The 17,371-nt window shown below is 42.9% G+C and overlaps 1 protein-coding gene across 3 annotated transcripts in view; it reads right to left on the reverse strand.

Moving 5' to 3' along the window:
• Positions 1-30: 30 nt before the first annotated feature.
• The window catches only part of NID2 (nidogen 2), an 80,423-nt gene continuing 63,082 nt past the window's right edge, over positions 31-17,371 (reverse strand). For 2 of the 3 annotated variants that reach the window (XM_064292476.1, XM_064292474.1), the window contains 8 exons: positions 16,393-16,623; positions 9,466-9,687; positions 8,716-8,885; positions 5,950-6,079; positions 5,073-5,244; positions 4,154-4,311; positions 2,856-2,979; positions 803-1,186 (listed from right to left, as the gene is read on the reverse strand). In XM_064292476.1, the coding sequence (XP_064148546.1) occupies positions 1,003-1,186; positions 2,856-2,979; positions 4,154-4,311; positions 5,073-5,244; positions 5,950-6,079; positions 8,716-8,885; positions 9,466-9,687; positions 16,393-16,623 (1,391 nt within the window). In that variant the 3' untranslated portion in view covers positions 803-1,002. Of the gene's footprint in view, positions 749-802; positions 1,187-2,855; positions 2,980-4,153; positions 4,312-5,072; positions 5,245-5,949; positions 6,080-8,715; positions 8,886-9,465; positions 9,688-16,392; positions 16,624-17,371 lie in introns of those variants that run through there. The other variant, XM_064292475.1, reaches the window with a different exon arrangement.

The following is a 17,371-nucleotide window of genomic DNA, read 5'->3' on the forward strand; positions in this document are numbered from 1 at the left end:
CATCATAGAGACATACAGATCCTCAGCTCATAGGAAAACTTAAAATATTTTATTGGCGTGATCTAGAAAACTTGGGACTATTACATCTTTGGTATTTATAAATGTAGTATTTTCTGTGGGTAATTCTACGGAGGCACAGGATCAGAAAATACAGATTTAATCACTTCAGCACCTTTTAATATAAATAGAAATGCATTGATGCAGAGGTAAAAAAAAAAAAAAAAACCTTGGAACTTTTTGTTAGGAAACTATAAATAAGTTGGTTCTTTCCCATCCATTCTGTATAGCCTTCTCTAACTACATCAAGGCTTGTGATATTTAGGATTGTGTTTTTACACTGATTACATGTACTTTAATCTTTTGGCCAAGAAGAATCCATAGCAAAAGTCGTTTAGAGTTTTAATATACTCTAATCGGTTCTCAGTTGAATGAATTTGACCTTTAAATACGATATAAATGTTTATGAAAAGTTGCTTTAATAAGCAACAATTAAAATTTGTTATTTTTTAAACTTGCAATAGCAACATTTGTTTTAAAAAATACAGTAGTAAAGACTGAGGTATAAACTTTTCACAAAATACTTAGTCTTTTTGCACTTAAAATGTTCATCTTGTTCTATATCCAGGAACTTCTAATGGCCAATTCCTCTTTCACTTTCTTCACCTTGTAGTGTTTGCAGTAAACGTCAGGGTCAAGATTCGGACTGTAAACTCCAAGTCCTCCTTCCGAATGTACCTTTACTTTCTTCCTGTGAGGGGGGAGTAGAGGCGTGGGGGTGGGGTCGGTGAGTATTTCGTAACCCAGAGTTGCAATAACAAGTCTTATAAAGGGAAAATATCCCAATATGCTGACCATTATGTGTGTATAGTCGTTAGGTGGACTTAAGGTCTTCAATCTGGACTCCCCAGCATGTTTGCATTAACTGTTTAAGCTCAGGGTGGCTCTCACTGGTGGTGGAGAGGGCAGTGTTGGTTATGCCAGTAGCAGCAGCCAGTGTCTGGGTCAAGGGTAATCAGATAAATTCCTTCCCCTCCCTGCTAACCCAAAGGAACACCCTGAAGAATGTTCATTACCTGTTGGGCAGTAGGGGTAGACTGCAGTTATCCCATAGAGATGTGATCGCTGCTCTGGGAGATACTCATCTGTAAACTGGCCACTGTCTTTATTTACTGATATAACACCATCCCTGGTAGCAAAGGAAGAGTGAATTTATAACTCATTAAACAAATTTAAGAGGTTTGATAGAAAGTTTTAATACAGAAAATCTCTGCCAGCCATCTAAAGTACATTTTTAAAGTTAATTTAGCCTAAGGAATTTTGACTCATGTAGACAGAATTTGTCTAAATCAGTGGTTCTCAAAGTGAACCCCGAACCAGCATCACCTGAGAATTTGTTAGAAATGCTAATTCTTTGGCCCCACCCCAGTCCTGCTGAGTCTGAAATCACATGTAGTCTGTATTTTTACATGTCTTCTGGGTAATTCTGATGCACACTAAAGTTTGAGAACCATTGATCGGAAATCAGTGGTTCTCGACACTTGCTGCATATGGATCACTTTTTTATGGCCTTTCTAGCCATGGTCTTGTAACTCCCACCAAAAGATTGGGTGGGACTGCAAATAAAGTGCTTGTGGCCCCCCAAGGGGATTAAACAGCTTACTAATAAGGTGCATGACACTTGTGGGGGTGGAACTGTGCAAATAAGGTATATGGAACTCTAATGAGGGGATTGGTCAGTGTAGCTTAAAAGAGCCAATTCCAGAGCAGAGGCAGACTTGACTACTATCAAAAAGAAGAGATGGGAGCAGTGTGTGTCCTTTAGACCTGGGATCCCTATACTGAGACAGTCCTAGACCCAGGAGACAGCTGTTTAACACCAGAGAAACAGCAGTGGAGAAATGGTGACAGCAAAACCAGGAGACTGGCAAGAGAAGGCTCCCTGCCCATAGAGCGGGAAAGCTGAGCGCCTTCAAGTAGGAGGCTTGCTGGTGGAGTGCCTTGCTCCAGGCACTTACTGGTAGAGCTAAAAAGCTTTATAACATTTGTCTGAGCAGGGCAGAGGCCAGGCCAAGGGAACAAAGGCCAGAGAGAGGCCTGCTTGTGGTCACGGTTGAGAAGAAGCTGTCCTGATCGAAGAATTGTATCCTGAATTGTAACCTTTTACTTCCCTAATAAACCCCATAGCTGTGAGTATGGTCTGTGAGTTTTGTATGGCCATTGTAAGGAATTATCAAAACAGCAAAGAAGTAGAGAGTGCTGTGGGAGGGATGGCTGGTGTAGAAATTAGTGAAAAAGATGGAGGGTGGAAGTATGTTTGACCTCTGCCTCCTAGGAATCAGCCTTGGGCTACTGACTTTGATTTTCCTTCCACCTTCTGAAGTTAGAGGAGGTCAGATGCTTCTACCACCAGGTTTTTTTTTTTTTTAATTTCCCCAGTTCCTTATTTGAGAACTCTTAGTCTATATTACAGTATTCCTTAGTTTTCCAGGCAGATAACTAATATGACCACAATGTCATAAAAAGACTGAAAAAACTTAAACCGTGTGATATACTTCATGGTACCACTTAAGGGGGTAGTCTTTTTATTCCTTGAAGAACAGATTTAGGTTAATCCCATTTTTGTTCATTACTTTAAGCTACATGTGACCAATACTATGAAATTTCTGTGTGAAGTAAAACTGTGACTTTAAAAGAAGTGATACTTGAAGGATGCTCTCTCTCGATGAAGAGAATGAAATGAAAACCTCAATAGAGGCCTTAATTACGAAAGTCACTTATTGACTTTTGGTTGAACATCTGGTGTGTCCTCCAGAACAGTTTGCCTTTTCAGGCCAACGTGTGAGGGTTGGGCTCACCTCCTCCAGTCAGTGTGGTAGAAGTGATCTGCATAGCTGACAATGCTGAAGGGGTAGTTGAGGTTGTGTTGGATGACACGCCGTCCAGTTCCATCAGGTAGTGTACACTCCAGTTTTTTGGTTCCTTTTAAAAACAGCAAAGGGAAAATGAGCCTTTTATGCCATGGTGGGTAGAGGGGGAAGCTCCTTTGCAGGTAGATTGCTTCTTAAGGAAAATAGGTAGAATAGGAAACAGGGTATTCTACTTCTATTGCAGACATAAAAAATAGCAACTAAAATTTCCGGTTCTATTACTTAGTCCCCAAATAGTTTTGTTCAGTAGCATTCAAGTTTTTAATAGAATTCAAACTCCAAATTCGTTTTTGGAAGAAAGGACTGAATTTACTGAAATCTGGCTAAGTTTCTCCCAAAGCAAACCATTAGAAGCATTTTTTCTAATTTATATATCAATTCTTAGCTCATAAATTATAAACATCTATGTAAATACTTGTCCTTGTAAGCAATGTATAGTAGCTAACGGCAGCCCTTTTACCAAAATCTAAATATTTTTAAAAGAATATTCTAGGTTGGAAAAAAAAATGGAAACATTACTCATATTTTTCAATGTAGTTTGGCCGCTGTAAACAAAGCAGTTTTCAAAAAATTATAATAACTCAACATTCAAGAATTTACAAGTTCCACATCTCAGAGTCCTGATTTAAATTTCAAATGCTTTTAAAAACTAACTTGTTTTAGACAAGTGTAAATGTTAATTTAGACTAAATTCTTCAAGAAGAGACTTTTTCATATTCTTTAGTATAGAACTAGACATATCCTTTCAGTTCTGCTAAGAATGAAAAGCACATGATAGAAATAGATGACTAGGTTATAAGCCACCCAAATTTATTACCGAAGGAAGCCATCCTGCCACATCACTTTTCAAATAATGTCTGCATAACAGCATAGTAACTGATAGTAAAGTAACATATTTGTAAGTAAATTATAACACCAGCAAAAAAGAAAAGAATAACCTCTTGTTAACAGGGCAGAGCTGTACAAAAATGAGTTAGACATAGTACTAGCTTTCAAACTTAACTGGCTAATTCAACTCACCCCAAACCCTACAAAGTTCCTTATAAGAATTACAAAATGTTCTTAAAGTTTACAGACCAAACAAAGGAATAGATTACCTGCTGTGTTGTCATAAATTTCAGCCAAATGATCTGAGTGGTGGGATTTGGTTTTGTAATAAAACCTGTTCTGGTGCTAGCACCTACTGTAGTGAAGGTTACCTCTTTGCATTTGATCTGTAGTATTACCTGCATCTGCCCAGCAGAGCAGTTTGGAGAAGGGGTCAAAGGTTAAACCATTGGGTAGCCCAATGTCTTTATTCACCAAAATTCTTCGGTTTTCTCCATTTAAAGATGACGTTTCAATTTTAGGAGCTTCTCGATTCCAGTCTGTCCAGTACAAGTTACTGTGAATAAATTAAAAAACCAAGATTGTAAAGAATAGCTGTATAGCCTGTGGTAGGCAGCGCCACATGCTTAAGGAATCCCCTTGAGGGTGGGCTGGATTTAGTGACATGCTTTTAGCTAAAAGAATGTGGCAGAGGTAATGGGATGTCATTTCCATTATTAGGCTTCAAAAAAGACTGTGTCTTCTCAGGTGCCCTTACTCACTTGCTCTGAGGCCAATTAGATGTCTGTTGGGAACTACCCTGTAAAGAGGCCCATGTGCCAAAGAACAGATGTCTCTGGCATTGGGTGTCTAGTTATTCTCGCTGTCTAATGGAGGTAAACCTTAGAGGTAAAGTAGCTTCAACACTATGGTTCTCAAATGTGTTGCTGAAAGAGACCCACTTCCCTTCCAGTTTAAGTGTTGTCTCCTCAGAGAGGCCTTGCCTGATCTAAGTAGCCCCAGTCACTCACGACACTATCTGAATTCTCTACATGTCACATCACAGACTAATATTTTTCTTGTTAGTTTGTTAATTTACTCTTACTACCTCCTGATAGAATGAAAATTCCATGAAAACATAGACCCTGTCTTTGCCTATAACAGTGCCTGGCACCTAGTGAAAAAGCACCTAGTAGATACCAATAAATCTTTGTTAAATTAATGAATTTGAACTTTTACTCTCTTCTTCTGACCCTCCCCATACTGCATTTAAAATCCAAGGGCTTCAACTCTGGATTCTACAGATAACAGACAAGAATTAGGAAAAGGTCAGCTGACCCTCTGATTGGATCCACAGTGATGGCTCGGGGATTCACCAGCTCTGTGTGGAAGAGGACCCTGCGCTCAGAGCCATCCAGCTTGGAACTCTCTATCTTATCCAGGCCACTGTCTGTCCAGTACATGGTTCTACGGAAATGGTCGATGGCAAGCCCCTCAGGGCTTATTAGACCTGGAAATAAAACAAAGGCAGGACTGGAGCATTTGCAGGGTATGAAGGGTAAATGTGAAGCAGAGAGATCTACTATGTTTAAATACCTTAAAAAAAAAAAAAATCCCTGAGAGTGCCTAAGTGCCAAGAACCAGGTTAATAGAGAAACAGATCATTTTGTTATTTTTTCTGCCATCTCTAGTTTCTTCTAGACTAGCTGACCTATCAGCCTGATGGCACTAGGTAGCCACAGTGCTGGGACCTGTCAGCATACACTATTGTCACACCCTGAATTCTTACCTCAAGCCTTTTCTTTCGAGAAGCTCAAAGGTCTTCTGTCACCTCATTCTTTATGTATGAATATCTTTGCATACTGAGGGGCTGGTCTCACACAGCTCAATGAAGTAACTTGTATAGAACTTAACTTCCCTGGGTGGTGCAAAAGGTTAACATGCTCAGCTTCTAACCAAAAGTTTGGAGGTTCTAGTCCACCCAGAGTTACCTCAGAAGAAAAGCCTGGCAATCTGCTTCTGAAAAATCAGCCACTGAAAACCCTACGGAGCACAGTTTTACTCTGACACACGGGGTTACCATGAGTCAGAATTGACTTGACAGCAACTTTTTTTTTGGATGAAAATAGAGGTGAGACTTTGGCATAAAAGAGGCAAGTAACTTCGAGTTAGTAGAATCAGACGAAATACAGATTTGTTTCATGAAGCTGCTGACCTGTATTAATGACCGTCTCAGGCTCTGCTCCTGGTTCCAGACTGGCGCGGCTGATTGTTCGTCCAGCAACATCTGTCCAGTACACCATTCTCTCCCGGCAGTCATAGTCAATTCCTACAACTATGGAGCCCTTCATGGACCAAAACGTAGAATTGGCAGAATTAAGACTCCTTGAATGTCCTCCAGGTTTATGCTCAGCTGCCTCTCTCATGCACAGCTGCAGTGAGCAACCCTGCACTATGGTCTCATGGGCAGCCAAGCAGAGTGTTTGACATGTGGATTACGGAGGCAGGCTTCCTGGGCTCAGAGCCAGGCGTGGCCACTTAATTAGCTGTGTGACTTTACTTAACTTCTCTATACTTTGATTTCTTCATATGTAAAATGAGGGTAATGACAGTACCTGTTTTATATGGTGGTTGTAAAAATTATTAAGATAAATGTTTTGTCAAGTGCCCTGGTGAGTAATTAGTATACAATAAGACCTCAGTAAGTGCTGTTACTGTTGGCAGTTAAAACAAAAGTGACTACATGAAAAAAAAAAAAGCCCCTCTTCAGTGATTAAAGGACAAAAGTCTCAGCAAAATAAAACCTGTTGCCCTTGCAACTCATAGCGACTCTATAGGACAGAGCAGAACTACCCCATAGGGTTTCCAAGCAGTGGCTGGTGGATTCAAACTGCCTACCTTTTGGTTAACAGCCGAGCTCTTAACCACTGTGCCACCAGGGCTCCCTTGGCAAAATAAGCCTTTAATATTTTACTGACTGAAAACTTACCCCTTTCAAATGTTAGCAGCACTTTTTTGAAAGAGCCTTCCTAAAATTTGCCAACATACCCAAACAAAAGCAACTCTCCCCACCCATGAGTGTGATGAGAGCTCTCCCCATCCAAAGTGCAATCACCTTTACCCCCACTTCTGCCTCTTATACAACTTAGGTTGTAGTCTTGTGTAAAAGAAAGGCTATAATTTGATGGGTTAAGGAACTGGGGAATGGCAGTCTCCCAACCAACCTCTGGCTAGAGGTCTCCCCTCCTTATTGCGGAGAAATTCTAAATAAATGACAGTCTTTGTGAAAATGCTGAGTCTGATCTTTCCACAACTGCTTCATTCCTTTTCCAGCCCAGCGGATGTGCAGAGCCAACACTGAAAGGTAATCCCGCTGTCCTTGAAGTCATACCAGTTCCCTCCTTGCTTAACAAAGCCCCTGGGGCCTGGCTCAATTTATGTCCCTGGGAGACTAGGCAGCACAACAAACACTGTACAAAGCAGGATTTGACTCCTGTGGAAAAGTGGGCAGTTTATATGGGGGGGACACAGGTAAACTACAATTTAACTTGAAAATTAAGATTATTAAATCAGTTGTCTCAGGCAAGAAGGTCCATCAATATGAGTATCTCGTAACCCAGGGAATCATGGGATTCATTAACCCATTTAAAGAGTTCAAAATTTCTTGGAAGAAAAACATCCCGGTTTAAATTTCTCCAACATGTACTTATAACCCATATCCCATTTCTCTTGTCAGTTCCACTGCCACTACCCCACCCAATTAGGGGCCCTTTTAGAAACAAAGTTAAGCCATCTGACTTGGCTATAATAGATAGCCTGAGGTGACAGCAATTTCTTACTTTCTAACTCTTCTAAAGAAGTTTTTACAAAATAACATGCTAGTGTTTGCTGGGGGCGGGGGGGGCCTCAAATCTTAAGAAAATACATCTTTTTCTGAACACTGGCTGCTTATAAACTTTTTTGGAACCAGATAAGGAGTTAGTTTGTTAACAGAAGTAAATTACAAACATGAACACTATGCTGTTCTTGTGGATTAGCAAATACCTGGAGCATGAAGTTGGAGCCCTGATGGTGCAGTGGATAAGAGCATGGGTGCTAACCAAAAGGTCAGCAGTTAAAATCTACCAGCTGCTCCTTGGAAGCCCTATGTGGCAGTTCTACTCTGTTCTATAAGGTCTCTATGAGTCAGAATTGATGGCAACAGGTTTGGTTTGGTTTGGTACATGAAATTGGGAAACAGAATTGGAGGATAATCCACTGTAAGCGTCCATGGGATACCTTTGGGCTAGCCCCCTTCTCTTTTCCTTATTCTAAAAAGGAAGTGTTTCTCCGAAGTGTGGTGGCAACAGGGAGGCTGCTGGTTCAGGATGCAGCAAGCATCCGTCCCTCAGGGAAAGCTCAGACCTCTCCCAGCCTGGCTTTCCCCAAACCTTCCTCTATAAAGTCAGAGCAAGTAAGGAAAGAGGCCCTATCACAGAGACAGAACCAAAACAGGAGTAGAGAGGATTGCAACAGTGGAACAATCGTTAACTGATTTTTGATTAATTGATTTCTACTTGGGGTTTTTCGACTGATCACAGAAACCACAGAAAGGCGGTTTCTGCGGTTTTGATTTCCACAATCTATGGAAATTGATGTCTCTGGCATGGGAAGAATGCTGGGGACTTTGGTTAAGATCCTGTCAATTCTTCCTTGGATCACCATCCTGCCTACATATCTTGACAACCCTGGACTTCCCTTTCCATGTATCTGAAACCCTGTGAACCAGCTGGAGACAATGGCCTTGGTCAGTCAGAGGTGACTCCCAGCCACAGATTGCCCTACTTTCTGCAGGGGTAGGGGCAGGCCCATAAAGATGGACTACAGCCAAGAAACCCTGCAAACCTTCCCTCCACCCAGGCCCTTGCCCTGAGAGGCAGCCTGCACTGGGCCTTCTGGAAGCCCCGCCTTGGCCTTGCCCCGCAGGAGGAATCCACTTTACATGTAGTGACAGCAGAGTCTTAGCCGCGTCCTTCTGAAGCCTGGTCCCGTTGAGGGGCAAGTGACCGATCTGCTGGCCCTGGGCATAGACCAGGAAGGTGCCCACGGAGGGAGGGGTCACATCAGGGCGGGGGGTCGGCCGGACCATGGGTGGAGCAACCGTGGGTATACCTGCCATAAAGAGTAGGAGGTGTGAGGATGGCTGAGGAAAGGAAACAAGGGCAGGGCAGGAGAGAAAAATGACTTTCCCACATACCAGAATCTCTAAGAACATTGAAAGTTCTTCACCCTAGACAGATGTGCTCCAGATGTTCTTTAAATGAAATTCTAATTTCTAGGTTTTTTTTTTAAAGATCAATTACGTAAATCACTGCTAATTACTAGGGAGGAAGACAACAAAAGACTTCCCTCTGAACAAAGCAGGGTTTTTATTTTTTTGTTGTTTTTTTAAGGGGAAAAACCAGAGCCAATATTGTATCAGCTTCTCTGTGGGGCCTCAGGGTGACACGTGTCCCCTTTCACTCTGGGCTGGGGAAGGGAATAGTAATCACGTTGAATTGGATTCCAGATGTTATAATTATAGAAACTGCTAATGACAAAACCAGACATGATTTCCAAATTGGGATCTTGGGTGGACCAGATTATAAATTAACACAGCCCCTCACTTGCCCACCTTCACCCACAGCAGGCAGCTTCCCTACAGAATAAGCCCTCACAGGCAGCTGAAGTGAGGGCTGGTCCTGGTGCTTACATGCAGGGGTTGTGCCTGGCTGGGAGCGGGTGCCCTCCACCTCTCTGCCATCTTTATCCACACACCAACAGAAGTCGCTCTTCCCGTGGCACTGCAGGGGGATGAACTGGCCTAGGTCGTCGCACTGGGGCACATACTGGTCATCGCGGGCTGTGCCACCATAGTGCTCCAGCAGACTTTCCCTCCAGCGCTCACAGACGGTCTGGGGCCTCTGGGTGGGCTCTGAGCATATGGAGAAGAGAAGCCTTTGATTGTGGGCCAAGGATAGCATGCAGCATGAACGCTCCAGATTCCCACACCTGGCCTCCCTCCCCTAGTATCTGCTAACAGAGGGTTGAGCCAGCCCCTGAACCCTAGGCAACAGCAACAGACATGCTTTGAAAAGCTCTCTGCCAGTTCAGAAGGGGCTGTCCTGATGTTCCTGTCTCGCAGGCCAGGAAGATCTGTCATCAAGGCCCAGCCACATAAGGAAAGAGCAAGTGGAGCTGAGATCAGGGGTGCAGGGCTCATGCGGCTTGGGACAGAGCAGAGACCCACGGGGGCCACCCCACTCAGGCCCAGGGTGGCTTCTGCTGACACAGCATTCGTAAAGACTCTCCTTGGGGACACAGTGGCCTTCATGATGCTCAAAGACAGCTATTTTTTCCCACTTGCTTAAAGCTACAGAACATGCTTCGGAGAGGGTTATCTTGAGACTGGCCAGTGTGTGTCTTAGGAAATATTTACTGAATGCCCTACTTGTGTGACCCTCAGTATCTGTCCATTGGAAAACTTAACTGAGTAAAAATAAAACTGTGGTGTAATGTGTGTATATATGTGTGTGTGCATGCATGTGTATATACACACATAACAAGAGATGGTACAAACAAAACTGACTCCCAGTTCCTAGAAATCCTTTGGCTAACCGGCTATGAAATTATCAAAGCCAAACATTTTTCTGCTGGCTCCAGCTTCCTGCCTCCTTGCTCTGCCTTTCCTTTTTCCAGCATCCTCTGCCCCTCCCTCCCAGCTCACCACCATCTTTAAACTCCTGTGAGCTTCTCAGGCAGAGCAGTTTAGCCACCTACAGCTTTTGCCCAGGCTGCTTCCACAGGGCAATCAAGGCCCTGCCCCACACTGCACCTGACTCTGCTGCAGCCCCTGTTGAAAGAACTTTTCCATCCGTTTATGACAGTATTACCTCAGGACCTAAAATAAAAAGACGTGCTTCTTTCTGAAGCCACGGTGGTTCGAGAAATCCCTGAAACTACTGACCTGAGATAATCTTTAAACTTTAAACCAAAAATAGCCCCTGAAGTCTTAAAGCTTAACTAGTAAAAAATTGTCTATCTTAAGCATTGTGCTCTTTTAAGAACTATCTATATGGGATCTAACTGATAACAGCAACTCGAAAAGTTACATAGGAACCTTGGGGGCAGTGAGTTTATGTTAATGGGGAAGGAACAACTCAGAAAAGGAAGGTGAGAATGGCTGCACAACTCGAAGAATGTAATCAATGTCACTGAATTGTACATGTAGAGACTGTTAAATTGGTGTATGTTTTGCTGTGTATATTCTCTACACCAACAAAATAAATAAAATTTGAAAAAAATTAAGACAAGGTACTTCTCCTTTCTTTTTAATTCCTACATCTCGAAGCCTATGAGCTCCAGACTCATATATATATATATAAGAACCTACTTGACACCACCATTTGGGTATGTAATATGAATCTCGAGTACAGCTAAAAAAACTGGGCCCTTGCTTTCCCCATCAAACCTGCTCCCCCCGGTCATTTCCACATTAGCAAACTGTACCTCTACTCTTTTATTGCTCGGGCCCCAAACCTTGGAGTCATCCTTGGTGCCTCTCTTTCTCTCACTATCCACATCTGTCAAGTAATCCTGTCAGCTCTATTTCCAAAATACAGTCAGAATATCTTCATGTCTTGCCACCTCTGCCCCTATCGCCCTGATCAAAACCCCATAATCTCATGCTGGGATTACTGCAATAGCCTTCCCACTGGTTTCCCTACTTCCACCCTCCTCCTGACCCCTCAGTGCAAGCTCAACCAGCAGCCAGAACAGCCCCTTTAAAACATTAAATCATTTCATGTCACTCCTTTCCTCAAAACCCTCCAATGGCTTCGAAGGACAAAGTTGGAAACATTATGATTGGGTCCATGCACCTACAATTTCTCTCAGAAATCAGGAAGGTGGTGAATAAAATCCTCAGAGATCAAACCCATCTAGTTAATTGCAAGACTCACCTTGTTTGGGGGGAGCCATTCTATCTCATGACCCTTATTAGTACCTCATGGAGAAGGTAGGACCCTGACTACCTCACCCAAATGTATCACAGGGAACCCAGAAAGGGAAATGACACTTCTTCAAACACTAGCCATCAATCCCAAGGTGGGTTGCCTGGAGAATCTCCCAACACCACCCAGTCCCACACCCCTAATGCAGAGGACTCATCTTTGGTTCAAGGGACCACCCACCTAGGCAGAGCTATTTGTTTGGGATGCAGACACACAGCAGAGTCAACTTCTGGAAAATGAGTGCTTCAAATCATTTACATGTCGGAATCCCTCTCATTTCATACTATTTGAAGCTACTTAGTTTTCAACCCATTTATGGATTTCTTACTCTTCTGCTTCTGGTTAGCAAGGGTTATGGATTGAACTGTGTCCCCCCAAAATTTGTGTGCTAATTCCAAACCTCTATGTCTGTGGTTATAATCCCATTTGGGAATGGGTTGTCTTTATTATGTTAATGAGGCAGGACAAGTGTAGGGTATGTCTAGAGCTGATCCTCTTTGAGATATAAAAGAGATTAAACAAGCAAGGCAAAGAAGAAGAGATGGGGTGAGATAGATGCCAAGCCACACGGAGATCTCCAAGAAACCAGGAAGCAGAAGCTGAAGAGACAAGGATCTTCCTCCAGAGCCAATAGAGAAAGAAGGCATTCCCTTAGAGCCAGCACTCTGAATTCAGAATTATAGCCTCCTAAACCGTGAGAAAATAAGTTTGTTTGTTAAAGCCATCCGCTCATGGTATTTCTGCTATGGCAACAATAGATAACTAAGACAGAATTTGGTACTGGAAGAGTGGGGTGCTGTTCTAACAGATACTTAAAATGTGGAAGCAGTTTTGGAATTAGATAGTGGGTAAAGACTGGAAGAGTTTTAAGATGCCTAATAGTAAAAGCCTAGATTGCCTTGAAGAGATTGTTGGTAGAGTTATGGACACGAAAAGCAATTCTGGTGAGAATTCAAAAGGAAGCAAGGAAAGCTATAGAGAAAGTCTATCATCTTAGGAGAATACATATGGCACAAGCAACTGAATGTGCTAGAAATGTGGATGTTAAATGTGCTTCTGGTCATACTTTAAAAGAAAATGATGAATATGTGATTGGACAATGGAAGAAGGGTAACACTTTTTATGCAGTGGCAAAGGACGTGTCTGAACTTGTTCAAATGTTTGGTGGAAGGCAGAACTTGTAAGTGATGAACTTGGATATCTGGCCGATGACATTTCTAAGCAAGATCTTAAATGGGCTGCATGGTTTCTCCTTGCTACTTATAGTAAAATTCAAGAGGAAAGAGATGGACTTAAAAATGAACGGTGCAAAATGAAAGCAGGACTTAAAGATAGAAAATTGTTGTACAAACTAAGGACACATGTCTAGATGTTCTCCAAGGATGTGGCTACAAAATCTTTTGTTAAAGAAATTAAGCCCGTGACTGATCGATCTAACCAGTAACCACAGCAGAAAACCCATCAGCTTAGACTGAAGGGGACAGAGAAAGAATGAAAGGAAAGAATGCTGTCTGCCTCTTAGAATTCTACAGGCAGGAAACAGGCCAAAGGAACTACAGCTGTTATCCTCAAGAAAAGAAAAGGACCATCCCTGCTGCAGCTCGGAGAGCAGCAAAACTCTTGGAAGGAGCACGGGAAGCAGGGCCTTCTTGTTTTCAAAGGGTGGGGCCATGGTCTCCTGGATCTCAAAGGGTGGGGCTACAGCCTCCTAGGCTTTAAAGAGTTGGATCTTTGCCAACTTGGTTCCAGAGTGTGGGGCTGCTGTTACAGTGTGCCAGAGGGGTGGGTCTGCCATGCCAAAGTGGCATAAGGACAAGGCCTGCTGGGGCCAAGGCAGGGGTGGGGGGGGTCACTATTCAGATGGACTAGGAGAATGGGGCCACCTAAAGCCAAGGGAGCAGAATTGCTCTTCCAGAGGGCCTGGAGGGCAGAGCTGAAACTCAGGGCCAAGGGGCCTTCATCCAGAATCCAGAGGGTATAGTCAACACCCAGAATCCCCAGGGCAGGGCCATTGCCCAGATGGTCTCAGAGAAGAGGATTATTTTCAAGCCTTGAGAGCTAATGTAAATTGTTCTGCTGGGTTTTGGACTTGCTTGGTGCCCATTATCCCCTCTTTCCCTCTCATTTTTCTCATTTGTAAAGGAAATGTCTACCATGTGCCTGTACCACCACTGTATTTTGGAAACAGATAACTTGTAATCTAGATTTCACAGGTTCACAGATGAAGAGAAATTTTGCCACAGGATGGAATACGCCCAAAGTCTCACTCGTATTTGATTTAGATGATGCAGAAGTACAGATTTTGAACCTGAAGTTGATTTAAGACTTTTGGTATGATGTGATGGGGTAAATGTGTTTTGCATGAATTTTGGGGAGCCAAAGGGTAGAGTGTTATGGATTGAATTGTGTCTCCCCAAAATATGTGTTGTAATTCCTAACCTCTATGCCTGTGGTTATAATCCCTTTTGGGAATGTGTTATCTTTGTTATATTAACGAGGCGGGATTTGTATATGGTATATCTTGCGTGAATCTCATTTTGAGATATAAAAGAGATGAAAGAAGCAAGCCAGAGAAGCAGAGATGGTATAAGATAGATGCCAAGGCACATGGAGATCTCCAAGGAACCAGGAAACAGAAGTTGAAGAGACAAGGACCTTCCTCCAGAAAGAAAGCCTAGCCCTTGAGCCGGCATTCTGAATTCAGACTTCTAGCCTCCTAAACTGTGAGAAAGTAAATTTCTGTTTGTTAAAGCCATCCACTTGTGGTATTTCTGTTATAGCAGCACTAGATAGCTAAGATAACAAGCGTTAAAATATTTTGGAATCTTGGGCACAGAGTGTTTTCTCCCTTAAGCTGACCCAATTATGCAGATGAAAGGTCAGAAATGGCAGCTGAGGCCAACCCAGCACCAGCAAGACAGAAGTCTGGGTCCATGGGAAAGAGTCTGCACAAAAGAACACGTTCTCATTTTAGTTATTAACTTCCCAGTCTCTTGACTCTTTTTAGAGTCATTGTCTTTCACACATGCTTGTCTTAATACATTTAATAGAATTCTGAGCTGTTCTCTTGCGACGCTTCCCAGCCATCTGATTTCTTCAAATCTCAGTTGGCATTAGAAATAAGACTTTTTTAAAGAAGACAAAGCATGAGTGAAACAGGATTTCTCTGTACTCTTTTTTTTTTTTTTCCTGTAGGATATTTTTCCAAAATATGGGGACAGAGAAGAACCAGGAATATCACTGTGAGGACAAAGTATCTGTATCTAGATAAAGCATTACCAGTTTTTACCTCTATGGGTCTTAGAGTCACTAAAGTCCTGGCCATAGCAATTAATACTGTTGAAAGGATTAAACTTGTCAGTAATTCTCCAGCCCCTTCTTCTTTCCTATGTTAAAAGCAATGACCAATATTTATAGGCCCTTTCTCAGTAGTAAAAATGGATGTAGGAATCATTTTGGCTAAAATAGTACCAAGCCAATGCTATGCTCTTCATAATAACATTCTTCTCTATTAATATAAAGTTCTTCTCATGTCTGAAGAATTCAAAATCATGACAGCATGACGCAGAAGCCTACCATGTCCCACATGAGCGGGGAGTGCTCAGATGGTAACAGACACGCTCATCATCAGCATCTCAGATCCTGAGACCTAATCCAACAGATCCCTGTGCCTCTTCTGAAGGTGGTTGGGGCAAAAGTGACTACCAGCTGACATGCTGGGCTAGACTATAGTGGACTGGAGTTATCAGGTTACAGCAAACTGGTCGGATCCACCTATAAGTTCCATACTTATTTTTCCTATTAACACACTCTTTAGACTGTTTCCTGCAATTTCAGAAGGCACAGTTAAGGGAGATAGTTACATAGGAAGGCAGTTTTCCTTCTGGACACGATCCTCTAGCTCTCTCTAAGCTATCTTAACAGATCCAGGGCAGCCTGACATACACACTCTATCTAAACTTCCAGTCGTGTACTATTTAAGGGTCAAAGATGAAATCTGGTGTATAACAGAGATTAAATGTTATGTGTGTATGTCTGTGTGGCTCTATAATATGAATGTGTATGTATGTGTGAAAATATTCTTCCTAGGAGGAAGGAGCCACCACCCATCTGTCAGTTTGTTGTACTGTGGTGGCCCTGGATATTGCTATGATGCTGGAAGCTATGCCACTAGTATTTCAAACACCAGCAGGGTCATCCATGGTGGACAGGTTTCAGCAGAACTTTCAGACTAAGACCAGGAAGAAAAGCCTGGCAACCTACTTCTGAAACTAGCCAGTGAAAATGCTATGGATCATGACAAAACATTGTCTGATATAATGCTGGAAGATGGGCACCCTAGCTTGGAAGGCAGTCAAAACACACAGTGGCCACAACAATGGCCATACCAATGATCGTGAAGATGATACAGGACCAGGCTACATTTTGTTTTGTGTGTTTGGGGTCATCAAGAGTCCGAGCCAACTCAACGGCTACTAACAACAACAGGAGAAAGAAGGCTGTGAAAGGATGCTGAGTGGCCCTGAGTCTGTGTAGTCTGGGCAAGGGTTATAACGACCCCATAGTCAGTGCCATCCTGCTTCTTGAACCCAAAGCCTAACCTGGAACAAGATTCCTGGTTGTCTTACCTGGTGCTCCGCAGTGAGGCGGGGTGGAGCCAGGGGGAGTCCGGGTGCCAGGGATTTCATGACCACGTTGGTCAACGCACCAGCAGAAGCCTGTGCTGCTATGACACTGCAGGGGCAGGAAGTTGCCTTGCTCATCGCACTGGGGGATGTGGAGTGGGGACCCAGGATAGGCAGGTTGTACCTGGACATAGCGCTGCTGGTGTTCACAGGGTTTCAGTCCTGAGACAGAGTCTTCAGGGTCCAGGGCAGAAGCAGACAAAGGGAGAAATAAAAGGCATTGCAACCTATTCTCTTTTACAAGCCAACCAACATCAAAGCCTCCTGTGCTGAGAATTTTTTTCTATAATTGGAAAATAGAATGACATGGGAAAAATAGCAATGCACTGGAATTTTGGAGTCCTGTATTTTCATTATTTGTGCCACTATCTATCTAATTTCTCCCCAATTTTCACACTTCACCCTAAAAGCCCTCCTTGCTGACTATAAGTAGTAAAGTAGACTCTTTCTCAGCCCTCAGGGTCCTATTGCTTTCTGGGTAAAATGAAGAGCAACCCATGGTTTCTCTCCAAACAGAGACTTTGGAGAAAAGAAGTGAAACTCCATTCATTCCTGGAAGTCCAGAATTTAAATCTGAAAAGCTCCATGTCAACGGTGGTGACCCAACTCTACTGTGCTGGCCAAGTTCCCCTACAGCAGTCACCAAGGGTACTTCCTACCGGCACACTAGTGTATACAGCTCCTGTTTAGTAAGCTTCACCTCAATCATCTAACTTGTAATCATCAAGGCAAAGGAGATAAGATAAGGAACAGGTCATACTTCAGGATTCTAACAATGCTAATAACTAGTGAACTTCAGTAAACTGCTATCAGTAAACACAGGAGTCTTGGGTGGTAGAGTTAAGCACTTGACTATTAACCAAAAGGTTGATGATTTCAGTCCACCCAAAGGTGTCTTGGAAGAAAGGCTGCGTGATCTGCC

This window comes from Loxodonta africana, chromosome 10, assembly GCF_030014295.1.
Source record: "Loxodonta africana isolate mLoxAfr1 chromosome 10, mLoxAfr1.hap2, whole genome shotgun sequence".
NCBI classification, from domain to species: Eukaryota; Metazoa; Chordata; class Mammalia; order Proboscidea; family Elephantidae; genus Loxodonta; species Loxodonta africana.